The sequence below is a fragment of the Takifugu flavidus genome, chromosome 6, assembly GCF_003711565.1.
Source record: "Takifugu flavidus isolate HTHZ2018 chromosome 6, ASM371156v2, whole genome shotgun sequence".
In the NCBI taxonomy this organism is placed as follows: domain Eukaryota; kingdom Metazoa; phylum Chordata; class Actinopteri; order Tetraodontiformes; family Tetraodontidae; genus Takifugu; species Takifugu flavidus.
Window position 1 is genome coordinate 7,201,828 of NC_079525.1, and position 18,074 is coordinate 7,219,901.

At 44.1% G+C, this 18,074-nt stretch overlaps 2 protein-coding genes across 8 annotated transcripts in view; one reads left to right on the forward strand and one right to left on the reverse strand.

Moving 5' to 3' along the window:
• The window catches only part of nacc1b (nucleus accumbens associated 1, BEN and BTB (POZ) domain containing b), an 18,031-nt gene extending 8,649 nt beyond the window's left edge, over positions 1-9,382 (forward strand). For 5 of the 7 annotated variants that reach the window (XM_057035203.1, XM_057035204.1, XM_057035201.1 and 2 more), the window contains 4 exons: positions 80-539; positions 652-949; positions 1,104-1,201; positions 1,276-9,382. In XM_057035203.1, coding sequence (XP_056891183.1) covers positions 80-539; positions 652-949; positions 1,104-1,201; positions 1,276-1,601 — 1,182 coding nt within the window. In that variant the 3' untranslated portion in view covers positions 1,602-9,382. The remainder of the gene's footprint in view (positions 1-79; positions 540-651; positions 950-1,103; positions 1,202-1,275) is intronic. The other 2 variants (XR_008950930.1, XM_057035200.1) reach the window with 2 other exon arrangements.
• A 132-nt stretch (positions 9,383-9,514) lies between these two features.
• Positions 9,515-18,070, reverse strand: LOC130527078 (syntaxin-10). The gene is made up of 9 exons (XM_057035209.1): positions 17,921-18,070; positions 17,392-17,467; positions 16,350-16,443; positions 14,776-14,870; positions 13,489-13,551; positions 13,069-13,170; positions 11,617-11,723; positions 11,279-11,373; positions 9,515-11,202 (listed from the first exon to the last, which is right to left on the reverse strand). Exons 1-9 carry the CDS (start codon positions 17,983-17,985, stop codon positions 11,126-11,128), a joined length of 774 nt encoding a protein of 257 aa, XP_056891189.1. The 5' UTR covers positions 17,986-18,070; the 3' UTR covers positions 9,515-11,125.
• Between the last annotated feature and the right edge of the window lie 4 nt (positions 18,071-18,074).

Genomic DNA, 18,074 nt, shown 5'->3' on the forward strand with positions numbered 1-18,074 from the left:
GTGAGCGCAACCGCTGTTTAAATGGTGTCCAAATTACTGACGTAGAAGAGAAGATGAGTGATAACCTATTGTTCCTCAGCAGGAAGCCTCTCCCTATTCGGTGGTCTGCACCCCTGTGGCCAAACGGCTGTGGGAAGGGGGCAGTCGTGATGGAGGGGGGGGTTCAGGAGGAGGTGGGGGAGCCAGCTTGAGGAAAGCTGCACGCTACTCCTCCTCTTCGTCGTCATCCTTGTCCAACAATAACAATAACCCTGACGCCTCTGGCCGTGGACCAGTGCCCACCAGCACCGGTGTGGGCGGGGGCACTACAGTGGGAGCAGCCGGACTCAACAGCAACCACAACAACAATAACGGCAACAATGGCGGCACCCCCGAAGGCACCAGCCCGGGAACTCTCAGCATGTACACCAGCGACTCGCCAATCAGTTACCACGACGACGAGGAAGAAGACGACGTAGCGGATGACAGCGCTGAGGAGCAGTACAGACAAATCTGCAATATGTACACCATGTACAGCATGCTGAACGCCAGCGCTGCAGGTAAAGTTCCCACGGCACACAAACGCATCAGTGCCGTTCAGGGTCATCTGGGAACACTCACTTCATTCATGTTGCGATAAGTCTTCTTTTTGAACTGATCTTTCCTCCTCAGTGGTCGGGGAGCGGGTGGAGGCGCTCCCAGACCTGGGCCAAGACTCGGGCGGCGGGCGGGGGGGCAGAGGCGGGCGTTCCCGGCAGGACCTGGCGTCACTTCCCGCTGAGCTCATAAGCCAAATCGGGAACCGCTGCCACCCAAAGCTGTACGAAGAGGGCGACCCGGCAGAGAAGCTGGAGCTGGTGAGCGGCACCTCCGTCTTCATCTCTCGCGCCCAGCTCATGAACTGCCACGTCAGCGCTGGCACGCGCCACAAAGTGCTGCTCAGACGCCTGCTGGCCGCCTTCTTTGACAGGTCGGTGTCTCATAGCGTGTTTGGGAAGCAGACTGTAAATAAAGTCAGTTTTGTTCTGAAACCCCTCCCCCGGAGGCTGATGTAGGGGAGGCGGTGATCTTTTGATGTAAAATGAACAATCCCTAATTACTGATTTAATGGGTTTGTCCTTCAGGAGCACTCTTGCCAACAGTTGCGGCACCGGCATCCGCTCGTCAACCAATGACCCCAGCCGTAAACCTCTGGACAACAGAGTGCTACACGCCGTCAAATGTGAGAGACCCACGCTGCTTTCTTTGGTTCATTGTTTGTTTTTTCTATGTTTTCACCTCTTTTTCTTCCTCCAGTTTATTGCCAGAACTTCGCGCCAAGCTTCAAGGAGAGTGAGATGAACGCCATTGCGGCCGACATGTGCACCAACGCACGCCGCGTCGTCCGCAAGAGCTGGATCCCCAAACTCAAACTGCTGATGGCCGACAGTGACGCCTACTCCGCCTTCCTCGCAGACAGCGTCAAGATGGAAGCGGACGCGCTGGGGGCGGAGCAAGGCTTTGACCCCACCTCCCTGGAGGCTGTGGCAGAGGCAGCAGCCAACAATGGTGAAGCCAGGGGCGGAGCTACGCCGGCAGATGCCCTCCAGAGCGTTGGCGCAGATGGAAGCACTTTGTTTTGAGTGAGTGATGGGACAGAAACATGAATGAACGGATTGACGGAGGGAGGGGTGACATTTCCGTGGCTGTTGGGGCTGTGATGAGAATTTGTCCCGTTCGCTGTTTTGGGATTCTTCTTTTCTACCTGTTTTTTGGTTCATTCCTTGTCTTACTGCTATCCAGAATGCCTCTTTCTTTTCTGATAATGGTAGTTTGGAGGATAGGAGAAAGAAAGCAGAGGGATGAATGATGGGGGGGCCCCCACCATCTCATCTTTGTTCCTCTGCAGCCTTTCATAACTGGTAGTTTTAGCCTTTTTTAAATGTTTTTGCATTCTTTCTCTGAAGCCCTTTTCCAACCGCAGCCAATCACAAATGTTCTTGGGGGGGCGGGGGGTTTGGGGAGTTGTAGTCCTATTGGGAGAACATCGTATCTCCTTCCCCGAACCACCAACACTGTTGTTTTCATATTGAATGTATACGTGTAGAAGCATCAGCCTTGCTGAAAGCGAGCGGGTCGATGAGGTCAGGGTTTCGAAATGAAAAGGCTAATCGATGATTTATGATTTTCCTGCCCCAACCCAGTGGAGAATTATGAGTGGTGCAGCCTGAGGTGGACCCCCAGCCACCCACAGTTTATGGCCCAAAAGAAAAGATCATTCTCAATTCTGTGTTTGTTTCAAAGTTTTTTAAATGTTTTTTTTTTTTTGCCAAGCCTCTGAAAGGGGAGGAAACCTGCAGGCGAAGGTCAGAGTTAGCTGTGATAAATGCACTGTTTTATTTTTCCTGTGGTCTGAGTACAATCAAACTGTTTTTGTACCTTTCAGAAAGAGAAGGCAAGCTTTGCCTGGAAAAAAAATCAGTGAAAAGTAGTGAAAAGAAAAATACTCTTAATTCCCATTTATATGTGTTTATTACAGTTTTTCTTTTTTTAATGAGAAGACAAACGGAGTTGCTTCCTGGGAGCGTAGGAACGGTGTGTTTGTGTGTGAGAGAGAACGCAGCGTTCTATTGTTCTCCGCTCATGTTTAAATTGTTTTCACTAAGAATATTTGCAGTTGTGCCAGGAAGCTGCACAAGTGTCCTCTGGCTCTACACACACACAGACACAGAGAGAGAGAGAGAGAGAGAGAGAGAGAGAGAGAGAGAGAATTTGACCAGATGCTACAAAGCTGCTGAATGTTGGCGCAGGAACCTGTCCAGAAGGTTTCATGAGGTCACATACGACTGATTCTTGCAGAGCATAGAATGAACAATGTTGCGTGTTGGCCTTCAGACCGCAGCTGAATGCACTCGCACAGTCTGGAGGGTTAGATCTGGTGCCAGGTGGGCCAGGACAGGTCTCTTAACGCAACGCCATTTCCCAGTGGTTAGGGGAGCGTCTGTCTCGCTAACTGTTCGACACCATAGGCCCAATTGGTGTCACGTAGATGTAAAGTTTATGGCCGCTTTTATTTCAGTACAACCACAGCTTATTAATCAAACAGCGATTACCAGCAGCTGTTTTTCGATGCACGGAAAGAGCGATTGACCTTGAGGTTCAGGTCTTTTCTTTATTAGTGCCCTTACGTAATGAAAATGTGTTTGTTAAGAGAAGATGCGCAAGATGGCCCAATCAGATCAGAACCAGACTTTTTCTGTGGGCTGATTAAACCATGAACCATCTTCCCTCAATTTTGAGCCTCAGAATTTAGCCTCATTATCCAATCGCTGAGATCAATGGGAAAAATCATGGTAGCGTCTGTGATGGGTGTGATGCAGTGTATCGGCTGTAGGGGGCAGCAGCAGGTGTAAACGTTCTTATTATTCTTCTGATGATAATCGAGTTGTTGTGTATGACCTGCTTTCACGCCTTTTCCCACACGTGAAATTCAAACAAATCTTTAAGCCCCTATTTTCTACAGTTTTCTAGATGACGTTCTTGTCGTCTTCACACATCTGTTTCCCTCCTTTTGAAGATCGAGCACCTTATAATTGTAATGGGTTTTAGAAATGGGTTTGACCCCTGCGATGAACTGGTCCATGTCTCTCTCACACACACACAGACACACACAGTAAACCATCCCTTACGTGAAAAGCAGGAATGACCCAATAAAGAACCAAAAGCGCCTTGATGATGGCGTCTAACTGAACTCGTTCTGAGATCAGTCTTATAAAAATGTTTTTGCCCACCTGAATGATGTTTACATGTTTTTTTTATGTTTTTACCTTTTTGTAGAATCTTAATTTAATTATTTAAAAAAAAAAAAAAGGCTATCAGTCAAAGAAAGACAAGCACCTAAAGGTCCTACAATCATAAGGCCGAATGGGGGGGCGAGCGGTATCCCACCCTCATTTCTGAGTACGTGGTACAATCCGTGGAGGCTGAGGAAAGAGGTGAGGGGGGGAGGAAAGTGAATAGACTTGGGGAGGGGTAGATGATCTAGGAGACAATTTGCACATTTCTGATTCCTCTTTTTTAAAAATAAAAAAACATGCTGGTTTTAGAAGACTCCTTAGAGGGAGGGGTGATGAGGGTATTGGGATGAATGTACAGCTACGCACACGTGTTTTTGCGGGGAGGGTTTGCTGGCTGTTCCTGAAGGCTTTGTGTGCATCTGTAAGCAAACACAATACGTGGGTGTATTTTTAATGTGTGTGTGTGAGGGAGAGAGAGAGCACACACATTAATGTATGCATTTCCCTTCTGCCTGCTTTCCTCCATCTCCATTTATGGCATGTTAATGCCTGCCTCCTCACTGGAAAGAGCCTTTGACAGCGTGTGTGTGTGTGTGATGCGCATGCCCATGCTAGACCAGGTCTGCGTCTCGATCTATGTGCTGCATACGTGTGTGTCTGACTTAACGCTGCGAGTGCGCATGTCTGTCGCTGTGCGTGGGTGGTTTGGGTGCCCGGATCTGCAAGGTCTGTGTGAGCGGTGGGTGGGTGCACGCCGAGTTTGAAATGAGTGGCTGTTTTATGTCTGGCACAAGCGCACGCACACACAGACACACACACACACACACACAATGACTGCAGGGTCACATATCCATTAACGGTGTCTACGTAACATCTGTGGCGTATCAAATCTGGACATGTCACCTACCATGATTCATCTAAAAGTAAAATAAGATTTCGTCATCAGAAATAAACTATATATAATTCCCTCAAAGTCCATTAAAGGTGATGAGATGTGCCAAAATGTCGTGACAACACTGTTAACACCCAGATTTGTCCGTATGAATGGCAACATGTCAACACGCACGCAGTTCCACTCTGTGTGGAATTCTTCGCTCGTCTGTTTTCTATTGTCTTTGTTTACGTCAATTTTGCCTCGGCTCATATCTGTGTGCGTTTCTGTCCATCATTTCCATTTGTTTCTATACACATCTGTCCACTCTCTTTTCTTCACAGAATACATTGCACACATTTGAACAGGGTTTACAACGTGTGTGTGTGTGTGTGTGAGTGAGAGTGAGTGTGTGAGTGAATGTGTGTGCGTGAATATGCAAAGCAATGGGTGTAGGTGCATCTGAGCAGGCACATGAATGTGCACCCCTCCTCTCTGGTAGGAGAAACTGTTGTCCAGTTATGGCTTTCGTGTTTACTGCCGTGTGTGTGTGTGTGTGTGTGTGTGTGTGTGTGTGTGTGTGTATGTAAAGAAATGAGATGATTGTTTAGGAAGGCCAGACTTTGATGACTGACGGGTGACATGATGAGAAATCATGAATCTAATCGACTGGCCCTGAAAATGTGACCAAATCAGGAAGAGATGGAATAATATGTCATCGTGGACATGGGAAGGGGGGGTGGTTGTGTGTACGTGTGCGATATGTGTGTGAGGTGTTTGTGAAGAATCTCCCAGGACAGATGAGGCATTGCGGCAGTCTGCTGTCACATGAGCGAAGCCACAATCCAGACAAAGAGACAAGAGTGAAGGGGAGGGGAGGGGGGGTTAATGACGAAGAAGAGGAGGAGTTGATGGGCTCTCTGGCCCTGCGCCATCGTGTTGAATACCTGTGCACTTGTTCGTTTTACGTGGTGTTTTAAAGGGGGGATTGACTCCAGAGAGATGGGATGAGGACGGACGCTTGCAAATTGTGGCTAATGTAACAAAATCAGTGCATATCCCATTCAAAGGAGGGTTTCTGAGGTTTTAAGTCATCCACAGAACAGGTGCAGCACCAGACCTGCAGTAGTGTGACAGGAAGCGAACCGTTAGGACTCTGGTCGTGGACTGTTGGCGGTGTTGTACAATAAAGGGGTTTAAAATGCCACTTGAGGCAGGAAGACTTTGAGCGTAAAGATTGTAAGAGCGCCGCTGTATTTCCACTCAGCAGCACAGTTGATTCAATATAGTTATGACCAAACATTTGTATTTCTGCTTTCCTCCTCTGTGGTCTCGGATCGAGAGTTTCACAGTAAAAGCACAGCATAAAGGTGGATATTTCCTGTCACGAGGCCAATCCCATTTCCTGTTTTAATGGCCGTGCGAGCTGAGCATTACTGAACATCTTTTGTCGAGCACCGAACACTCTTCTGCCCCATGGGACAATTACATCTGAGCACAGTTTTGCTAGTACAGGTTGATCGGGGCCAGGTCAGATGTTTGCTTCTGTGTTTTTTTTTAAAGCGATATGACTTCCTGCTTTTAGCTTTGTACACTTTTTCCTTTTTCATGTTTGATATTCTTTTGCATTTGTACTTTTGTTTTGTATGTTTGAGCTAGCGTATTGTAGTCCTCCATTTTTATTTTAAAAGACATGCTACTAATAATTGAACATTAACACCCGTACGTAGAGATGCCAAGTTATGTTTTGATGAAACGGAGTCATGGTTAGCTGTAAAATAGTTTAGGGAAAGAGAACCACATATTTTTGCATTGTGAATGTTGTACGATCGAGGGGCTAAAGGGAGGGATGGGGCTTTTAATGCTGGACCAGATGTTGGTTTACTCAACTGCAGCTTCTGTCAAGGCAAGATCGGGGTTGGGCGGATGGACAGACGGTCAAGGCGAACAACTGCTGTTCTTCCATCATTTTAAGACTGAACGTCTTGAATGTCCGTTAAGAAAAAAAAAAACCTTACTGAAAACACGACCATCATTTGTCTTGTGACCATTGAATATATGAATATATATATAATTTTATTTTTTTTTCTTTAGAAAAATGAACCCAAAGCGAGTTTACTTGACCTGGTTCTCCAACCAGCCTCTACAAATAAGCTACTGTTGCTTGAATGTTTTTGTCTGTTTAGCACCTCCCAGTGGTGAACACGTTTACTGCACATCAGAAGTCGGGGGGCTCAGCCTGCAGTATCCATCAAGTTCCACCAGGGGGCACAGTCAGTGATCCTACCCAACCAACGATTGTAATCAGTCTCGATCACTGTTTATCGGAGCACCTTATGGGCAGAATGAAGCTTCTGCTGCAAATTTCCACAACCGCGACACAAGACACAAAAACCTGCCAAATCAGCCACAGCACGCGGGCTAAAGTGGCCAACAAATAAAAATCAGCAGATTGAAAGTGGCTGAGAGAAAAGAGCACCGCAGCTGTTTTTAAAAAAAAAACAAAACACTTTGACTCGTTTGTCCATGACGATCCTTTTTGCACTCCTGATCTTTGCTTTGGCTGTCGACCCACTAAAGTGACGGGGGAGAGAGATAATCTTTGAGAGAGAGAGAGAGAGAAAGTTAGCACCTTTTGGGTGAGTGCTCAACTGTCCCGGAGAGCCAAAGCCCTCTGAACCCTTCTGAGCACGCTCGCAGTATCATTTCCTGTTTCTGAGGTCAGAGGTCACCGTGTTAAATCTAGCGGGAGGGACAGGCACGGGTCATGTAACATAAGGGTTCTTTTTGTAAGGTTCTTATTTTGGATGTTTTTATCTTTTTGTACTATTCCCTTTTTTTTATTTTTTATGTTTTCTCCTCTTACTGACATTTGTTGTTTACTGTAAAAATGTGCCCATCAGTCTCCCCCAGGTGGGAAACGGGAGCATGGACTGTGTAAAGTCTTGTATAAAATTGGAATAGGGAGGGATGAACATGTGGGTGAGGTAAAACAGTGAAGACTGGATAGATGCTAGGAAAAGGCAAGCATTGTACGGTTGCATCCAGGTGACCAGCAAAAGGTCTTTCAATTCTCTGCTCGTTGGATTCACCTGCAACATTGTCACAGCAACAAAGGTTGTGGCCCCATTTAAAACCGTCAGCCGTTTTGTCATTGGGTGAAATTTTGGGGGATTTGTACCCTAGATATCCAATTTAAAGGCGGATGCTGCCAGACTACAGTAGGCCAGGCCTTCCACGGGCTCAACCCTAGAATAATTCCAATCACCTGTTAATTTTTAGAATTGGAGTCTAACTGGGAGCCAAGTCTTTCCACTGACCCAGAAAGGTAATGTTCAGATAAGAATGGAGCACCTTAATCCTCCTGGGGGGCGTCAGCAGGGTGGGTTTTGACTGTGACACCAGTGGAACGTTCCAGTCAGTTTAAAGAGAGAAAATCAATGCTTGTGTAAATTCTGAGACTGGGAGGAGCCAGACAGAAGCTAGGCTTCACACTCTTGTCCCTGTTACTTTTGGACCAGAGGGTGTATTTTTTCCTTCCGTTATCAGGAGCCGTGTGGTCAAGTGTGTTTTTAAAAAATAAGAAAAAAGAGAAAAAATAAAAGTTACAGCTGAGAGTGAAGCCGCAAAAGGAAGAGGAGCCGACCCTCATTCAGCTCCTCTTCTCTTTCCCTTCCTCTCAGCCTCCTCCATGTTAACCTCCTCCCCTTCATGCACCTCGGACTCCGCGGGTCTTTCAGAAATCTTCCCCACACACCAGAGACAACAATACTCTCATATCTATATAAATACTGTATATGTATAATAGAAACAGGTAAAACCTCTGAGACAGAAACTCGCGCGCTCGCCTGCTGGCGTGTTGCGGGGCTTGCACGTGGGTCTTTGTGTCGCTGATGCAGTTTTAACTAAAGTTTACCTCGGGAGCTCTCAGCCATAGCAGACCTTAACCCACAGCGCCGTGGACAGCCCCCGCGGCTGCCACGGCAACAGCAGGTACATTTTTGTTTTTCAGGAGACCGGGAGTCTCAGCAGAGCGCTGCCGGACCATCTGAATGCACACGGCACAGGTTACACACATGTTACACACATGTTGAGAGTCCATGTCAACACATTCTTACCTCAAAATTATGCTACAGAATGGGGGGTGGGGCTTTTTATGATCACAGCAACTTCGAATGACTTTTTTTTATTTACCCCCACGTCCTTGTCTCTGGTGGAGTTGGTTGAAAACGATCTTTATTTTTCCTCCTGTCATTTGTTTTACACTATAAATATATAAATATTTAGACTGTACATTACAACATAGAAGCACTATCAGAGTTTGATTGTTAGATGTGCACTCGCAGCATGAGGTATTATTCTTTATTATCCTTCATAACCCAGAAATAAAAGTGAAATAAGAGCTTTTGGGAAGTAAAGAGAATTTTAAGTCAAACCTGTGCAGTAGCATCTGCTGATGTCAGAATCCCCCATTTGCCCTGTCACACATGCACGCCTGCCGTGTCAATCCCGCCCCATCCCACCGATGACGATCCCCGCCCTACCCCCACCCCCACCCCCCTTGTACATGCCAGTGTTTTCCCCATGTGTTCCAAGTGCCAATAACTTTGTGAATTCCTAACTGTGACCCAGTAATAAATTGCACATTAACTACTGTAAAGAGCAAAATGAACCAGACTGATTTAAAAATGAGGGAGGGGGGAAAAAAATCTGAATATCTTAATAAAAAGGTTTTTAACAAATGGGATTGACTTTACAGATGTGTGCTGTGTTTATTGACCTTTTAAGAAGTCTTTAAAACAACTGGTATTGTTGGTTTTGAATAGCGGCCACTAGTGGACAAATAGAAACGAGTTTTTTTTGTCATTTAAGATTCATTTGCACAATGTTGTGAGATCGAATCTGGCAAAATGTCAGATAAAATGTGTTTAATCTGTTTTGGCAAACATTACATTCAAAAGACAAGTACAAGAGCAAAACTGTACAAAAACATCTTGTGGATCGTTAACAAAAATTCAAAAGGGTGATTGAGGGAACTCGTTTGGTCGTCAGATGTGAATAAATGTGTAACACGTCTCTGAAAAGCTGCGCCACTTGTTCTAATCTGGCTTTTTAACAGTCAAACATCTTCAATCTTGATTCAACTAAGCAAATTTAACAGCAGAAAAATCACTTTTTGGTTTGAGCTTCTGAAATGTGAAGATCTCTTATCTGATCTCAAATCATTTTAAGATAAAATGAGGGTAATCTGCCTAAAAGTTGGTGAGAACCACACGACTGCAGCGACGTGACCTGAACCGACTCTCGGTCTCCAGCAGGGGGCGCTGTGAGCCTAAACGTTTGCTTTGACAGCCTGCCCAGCAATCACTAAGACGGGAAAAGAAGAGACCGTCCTGCTGGTTTGGGTCTGTCACCCCTCGGGGTCCAGACCCAAACCAGCCTGGAAGGACCACAACCAGTTTCCCCCCACCTTGAGTCACGCGTAGGCACAGAAACATAACACACATTTCACAATATAAAAATATATTTAAGGCACGCCAAAAACTCCCACGCTGCCCTCGCCAGCTTCAAACGGCCAATCTGCATGGTTTTCACTTCAAGGGTTGAACCTGAAGGACAACATCTCACTGGTAGATCCAAGATCCAGACAGCAGCATCATTTAAATCAGCATTGTGCTGCAACTATTCAAACACGTCACACCATCCGTGAAGCGCCTTCAAAACAAGCATCTTAATCAGGCACCAAGTCTGCGGCCCCGCCAGTGACGCCTTCAGTAAAACAAAGTGTTCCCTACAGTTCTTCACCAATAAAAAGTCCAATTTTTGACCTGAAAGCCCTACAACTTTGGAGCAATCAGAGTGGGTGTTTAAAAACAGGGAATTCTGCTGCGTCTTAAAAGATAACAGCACCTCTAAAAGCCGGGGTGGTGGTTCAGTCTGTAAAGGGCTGAGCTGACAAGCAGAGGGTTGCCAGTTCAAGCCCCAGTGCTGGACAAATGATGGTGTTTTGGGTTAGAACACCCCAGAGTACCAATAAAGTACTAAGCCCACAGGGCCCTGCAATGAACTAGCAACTCACCCATGTGCTCATCCCCATAATGGACAAAGACAAAGCCAAACCTATAAGAGCCAGATCAGCCTCTCCCTCCCAACAGATTCGTGTTTAATAACAGCTGAAGACCTTTAAGCACTGAAGAACCTTAACAACTCATGAAACATAAGAAGGTAGGCCAACATTAAACCTCACTTAAATTTGCATTTTGTTGTAAGTGTTCATGTTTGCAGGCAAATATTCTCCACTGTCATCAGGTAATGTTTCTTTCTTTCCATGGAAATTAAATTTGGAAATATATTTAATAGTTTCCGTTATTAACTTTTGGACCTGCTGAGAGCTTCAGCAGCTCTGTTTCACTGAGGAGTCACCAGCTTCTTTCCTCAAGCGGAAGGGGTGAGACCTGCGTCTGTCCGCCACGCCGTGGAACCTTCTGGATCATCGACATCAGAGGACAAGGAAGAGGATGAGGACCACAACCATGACGGCGACCAGGACCCCGATGGCACACCACTGCCTGCGACCTGACCAGGACGAACACGGTTTTAGTCACGTGATGCTTAGGCTGAGGAGCTTCGTGGATCTTTCACGTCCACTCACTGCTGGTCATGTGCGACACCTTCTCCAACTTCTTCAGGACAGAGTCCATGCGGGAGGATGTCTGCTGCATCTCCTCTCCAAAGTCCCCCAACATACTGAGAGACAACGGCGTCATTTTTAAAAACATTTAGGACTTAAAAACCAAGTTGCAGCAAAAGACATCTTTTTTCCCCACAGTTAAATCTTCTGTAGTTCCAAAGGAGACTTGTTGACATGGGACTGGATTTTAGTTATCCAAAAAAATAATAAAAAAAATTAACAGAATGGACGTAAATATTTTCACACCACTGCGCATGTTAGGCGGAACCAGGTGACTGCTTGTGTGTGTGTAAACTCACACAGCCTGCTCATCAAGCTCGTCTCCGATGCGTCCTGACATGTCTTTAAGGACTCTGATACTGCCTGACACCAGCTCCAGCTGGTCATCCTGTTCCTGTATGATCAGCTACATACATACACACATACATACAGACATACTTAGAGAGAGAGAGAGATCAACACTGCTTCTGTCCCAGCTATAATGACTGAAATCCTGTCTCTATATCAGCGCTTCTCAAATAGTGGGGCGATGCCAGGGGGGGCGCGTGTGACCCCGGAGAACTTTTTTTTTTTTTGCCGTACTAGAATAAAGTGTAATTGCACATCCTGCGCGCACACACCACAGAGCAAGAGATAGGAAGTGCAGTGAACAAACCACCAAGAGACAGCATGAAAAAATACTTAACAGTGATGAAAAGAAAGGCGGAGAGAGACGGAGATAATGAGACATACGGAAGTCTCCCGAAAGCTAAGACGAGGAAATATGACGAAGCGTATATAGCGCTTGGCTTCACTGCGACTACGGTGGGAGACGAGGAAAGACCGGTGTGTTTACTGTGTCTAAAAATGTTGGCAGGACAGCATGAAGCCAAATAAATGAAGGCGTCACTTAAAGACATTACACCCCAGTCACGCTGATCAGCCGCTTGAGTTTTTTCGGCAAAAACGTGCCGAATATTGGCAACAATCATCCCGCTTTGGTCTATATTTCTTTCTTTTTTTGTTTTCTTTAATATTAATAAGGATACAATGTTATGCAGAGGTGTACTTATAACAATTTCATAGACAAATGATACTAATTATAGTCACGGCGGGGGGGCGCAAAATGTTTTCTTCTTCCTAGGGGGGGCGTAACAGAAAATAATTGAGAAGCACTGCTCTATATTGATACCACTAATATTCATCAGCCTTTTCAAAGCCTGTTTAAGATGCACAGAGCTCTTCTCTAATCAAATCAAAGATGTGAACGACAGATTCCCCAGGCACTTCCTTCAAAAACCACAGAAGCGTTCCAAGGAACCTGAGAACCAGCAAGAGAGAGTCCGCATCAAACATGTTCGCACATGTTAGTGATCGGGGTGGGACATTGGTTGAGCAAAGCCGCTCAGTTCTATTCTCTGGACCAGATATAAGTCTGGTCTCTACATCTTCTGAATGGGACCACAGCTCTGAGGTCATGTTCTGGTTTTAAATGAACCCTCCTAGTCAGTGAGTTTACAACTAATAAATCTTTGAATTTCATAACAGATTTGACCACAACAAGAGGAGCCCAGGGATTCAAACCTGAAACCTACACAGTGGAAGGCTTTAATGCATTTTCTTCACATGGTCAAACAGGTCGATTCAGGGATTTTCTGGGTGTCATTTAACTTAATTGACGTACTTTAACTTGAACTGCTAAATAAAGCGACAGTGTTATTATAGATTAAGAGCCACAAAGAGCTCGACTGCTTTTTACACTGTTTGTCTACCTGCTGCTGTTCCTGTTGCTCTTCGATGTATCTGGAGTTAGCAGACACCATGTGAGCCTCCAACATGGACGACCTGTCCTGAATCGTTGAGGACAGCAGAGCCTGGATGAAGACATGTGACATGATGTCAACACTGGACTTACACGCAACCAATGTCTGTCCACATACACATTACCTAAGGTAGTTTATACTATGGACAACATCTAGAATAAAACATAAGGTCAGAGGTCTGCAATAACCATGTGGTTTCAGATGGGATTAACTTCACACTTCTATTCTTATTTAGTCAATTCATCATGGGCTCAACAGTTAACATTGAGACCTCTACAGTTAGAGATAAGTTAGAGAATTCCAAACATGTAACTAATTCAACACATTTGTGCCACCTATTCTAGTGTAAACAGCGAAACATCCACTAACCTGTCTGTTCTTTTTCTCTGCCTGAGCCACAGCAGAAGGACTGGACAGCTGCTCCTTCATCTCCTACACACACACACACACACACACACACACACACACACAGAAAATATATTTTTACTTCTACCATCCAGTGATTCAAACTCTACCAGTAACTCACACCAGTCACTCGCAAGAATTTTGATAAACAAAAAATATGAGTAAACTGTCCGGATAACTCACTATGCATCCTTCAAAGGGTGGTTCGATGTCTTCTTAATGTGTTCGGTCTCACTTCTGCTTTAGTTCGTCGTCTTAAGCATTCTGGCCTGTCCCTGAAGCTGCTTTTTTCGTTTCTGTCAATAATCTTAATTTTTCTCTTTTTGCCCGAATCTTCTCCCTCCTCCTGAATGAATGAACGCTACAAACGATCGCTTTACGTCCATTGGTCCGCTAAAATAATTATGCCGTCATGAAACCATTAGTCCCACACAATGGTTCCGCTCTAACGTTCACTTATACTGTGTTACTAAATTACATGTGCTATAACATTTGAATAAACCCAAAGAGCCTCTATTTAATCTATTTTGCAAACTAGTGGCCGCACAGGCGCACTGCTACCCCCACGAGGTCAGTTGGAGCAAAAAACATCAATTGGTTACCATCATGGTAATTTTGGATTTTCTATTCTTATCTCACAATAAATTTAAAAAGGTAATTTCCCCCCCCCCTTTATTCTGGCTCATAGAACTAATTTCTCTGGATGCCTATTCAAACAGGGCATCTTGGCAAAACTTGCCTTTGTTAGAGGTGACTCACAACTCCTGTTGTGATTAAACACTGTTGGAAAACCATTACTGAAAAGAATGATGGACTGGAAGTTGGGGGGAAATGTTGCTGTAGTATGTTTATGTGGTAATCTGAATGTGAAAGCAACATAACAATTATGTCAGCACAACTTACTTAATGACCAAAAGGAGAAAATCAATTAGGTGAATCAAGAAGGGTTATCCAATGAAAACACTGCCTCTCAAAATACTTCAGTTGCTCTGCTGCAAGAACAGGATTAACTGCTTTGTCTGACCTACAGTTTGTGTGTTTTTGTCTGAAACACTTCAGCTGCCAAATCACACCCACAGCCTTCCAGGCAGTGTTTTCAAGTCACAAACAGCAGTACCTCCAGAATAAATGTCCTCAAACCACTGAAACAGCCCAGAAAGGCCTCCATATGAACTGACACACACACAAAAGATAAACCTGGGGAATAACAACAAGCAGCAAATCCTATAAATAATCAAATGAGAGTTTTACCTGGACAGATTTCCTGGTTCTTTCCACAAAGTCTTTCCTCTCCTTAAGTTCACTCTCACCCAGTCGGAACTTTCCAGGATTGGATTCCACAATATCTGAACCAGTTAAAGAAATAAATGGTGCCTACGCTATCAAATTAAACTATTTCATTTTCACTAGATGGAAAGATGAAGAGGAAAGAAATGGGAAGGGTTCATTGTAGTGTCACAGATGTAGCGTTTCTATTTATTTTGTAACAGTACATAAATGTATCACTATTCCTGATAACAGTTGTTGAGTTGGAATATACTTTATGGCAGTGGTCCCCAAACTACAGCCCGCAGGCCAGATACGGCCCGCTTCTAAATTTGGCCAGGCTCCTGAACAATACCAGAGATGCATTTTGATTTTTTTCCTTCATATATGTGCATTTGTATTTGACCTTTTTAAACCTTTCACTTATGGAGAGTTTGTCAAGAAATGTATGAATGATGTCACGGAAGAGGTGTGTCCTGGGAAGAAAGACATATTTAATGCCATGAGTCTGTCAGAAAGTACAATCACCAGACGCATTGAAGAAATCGGGGGTAATGTATATGCCCAGCTGCAGCAAGAGACGAAAGAATTTGACCTTTTTCATTAGCATTGGAGGAGAGCACAGACGTGCAGGACACAGCACGGCACAACGTGCTATTTATTTGCTGACTTGTGCTATTTATTTCCCGAGAGAGGGTTATTTGGTAATTATTTATTTCATAGTGTTATTTGTTTTTCTGGCCTTATTTTCTGTGAAGAACCCAAAAGGGTTATTTGGTTATGTGTGGCTTTCTGGAAAACAATACATTTTTACGTTTAGGCACCCCTGCGACCGACACACTTTTTCTGTTACAAGCTGATCCCAGACCTCCATCAGAGAGGGGAAAAGTTATGTAGCCCTCACAGGCAAAAGTTTGGGGACCACTGCTTTATGGTCTACTGGCAGTATGCAAACCAGTTACTATTGACACTTACTGGCACCTTCAGGATTAGGGGCTACACTGCACACAACCTCATGACATATTCTGAGGCTCTGAATGCCTGATAGCACATCTGTTCTGCTGCGGTGGATTTAGTTCCGGCTGAGTTTGGGAAAATAAGTCCACTATTACTCCATTAGTGAGTATTCTATTAATAATGCCAAAAACAAGTATAAACACAATGCCTTTTCAAACTGAGTAAACACTTGAATAAATACAGCTCTTTCATTAAACCCTGTAAACAACAAATCCCCATCTCCATGCCCTTGCACCACACCAAATCAAATACAATAACTCCAGTCATGAATCATCTCAACAAGTCCAGTCACAACATAGAAACAGACTGACTTCGCTGCCTGAAGATGTAAAAAGCAGCTGACAACAGCTAGAGGCTTTTATATGAGTGATTGTTACTTTTGCTTAAATGCCACATCAGTAAAAATGGCTCAGCTCTGTAGCGTCTCCTCAGAAACAGAACGAAATCAAGTGACAAAGAATCTGTTTGTTCAGTCAGATGAGAAATCACTTCATCATTCAAAAACAAGAATACATTGTTTTTTAAATGAGTGTAAAGGATACTAATGGTCTCGCTGAGATCTTCCAGGTCCCATTCGATGGCCCTAAGACAGTTCCTTAGTTCATTGGTACTCCAGTCCAGTTCATCACGGCTGACCTGAGATGGCAAAAAGGTTTGATTTATTAATTCATGTGCACTAGTACAAGCCAAGTAGAAGTTGATTATACACATTAATACATGTGCTGTCATGTTGACTGACCTGTGGCCAAAGAGTTCAGTTAATTTAAAGCCAACAATGAATGTTAATCAATGCTAATTTTGGGGGGGTGCTATAATGAAAACTAAATTCTGCGGACATGAAAGTCTAAAACCGAACTTTCACTGCAAACAAAGTCCTTCTATCAAAATGCTCTCTTCGTTAAAGCCTTTTAAAGAAGCTTTTTGATTCGAAAAACAATTTATGGATTAAACAACTTCGTGTATCATTTTTAAAACCTTCATCCCCAGATTGATAAAAAAAAATAGAAGATTAGCTGATCTAGAGAGTTTCTGAAATTACTCTGTTTTTAATCTCGCAGGTAGAAAAAAGTTTTAATTTAGCCTAACAGCTAGTAGTTTTTTCATGTTTTACCTTTATTTGACTTACCTTTACTATGTCACCATGTTGACAAACACACACTAAATTAATAATGCTGACTATGTAAATGTAGTGAGGTGCATTCACTGATGTGAATGATGAATGATTAATCACTGCACATCTAGGAGCAAAGCTGTAGGAAAAGGTTAACACGACTAACTATTATGTTAACCTGTGCATTTCCAGTCAACAAGAAACAAATGCAAATACACAATGCTGATACACAAGTATGCAGATATTTTAAATACCCCAAAAATCTACTATAACAGAGGACTTACTCAATCTGTTTTGAGAGGTTTTATCTTTGTTGTGTGGTGTGTTTCAATGTTAGAATTTGCATTTATGATATCACTTTTAATAACAGAACATATAGTAATAAGATGTGACACAAATGCGGATATGGCCGGATGTATATGTTGTACATGTGCTGCTCAGAGAGTGTAATTATGGGGTTTATAGCTGCTCACCTGAGTCCCGTCCTGTAGCAGTTCCTCCCATCTGTCAAAGAGGCTCCGAGCACGTGATAGGGCCTTCTGCACTTCCCTGCACGCACAAACGTGCACAGCAGGGGTCAGGTTAGCCAGCTGACCTCACCCTTACGTGACACTGACGTAGCAACTCGCCATCGCATCACCAAAACAAACACACAAGCTACACTTTGCATCCTTCTTTAACTTCACATCACAATATCAACGGCGGGACACCTGAGCCAATCACCAGTTTCACATTGTAAGAGTTTAAACAAACAATTATCAGTAATAACAAGGTGCAGAGACGAAGTCTGCTGCCATACATCAACACTGGCTGTCACGGTGCAATTACTAGCGTGGACGCTAGTTAGCTTCAGCTAGCCGATTAGCCAAGGTTGCAAATGTTTCAAGACTTACACGTCAGGTAAACACCAAACTCACTGTTCTTCTCAAACCCAGGTTTCTACTTTAATAAACCCGCGCGAAGAAACTCAGCACCGAATGACTTATTCTGTTCATTTCTTACCCCTTGACCACGAAAAACGGATCTTCTACAGACATGTTGCGTTCTTCCGCTTCTAGCTCGCGCATGCGCAGAAGGCAGCGAGTGACGAGCCACTACGTCATCGATGTATAAATTGATAGTTATTCAAGGATAAAAACAAAATTAAGTCTTTCTT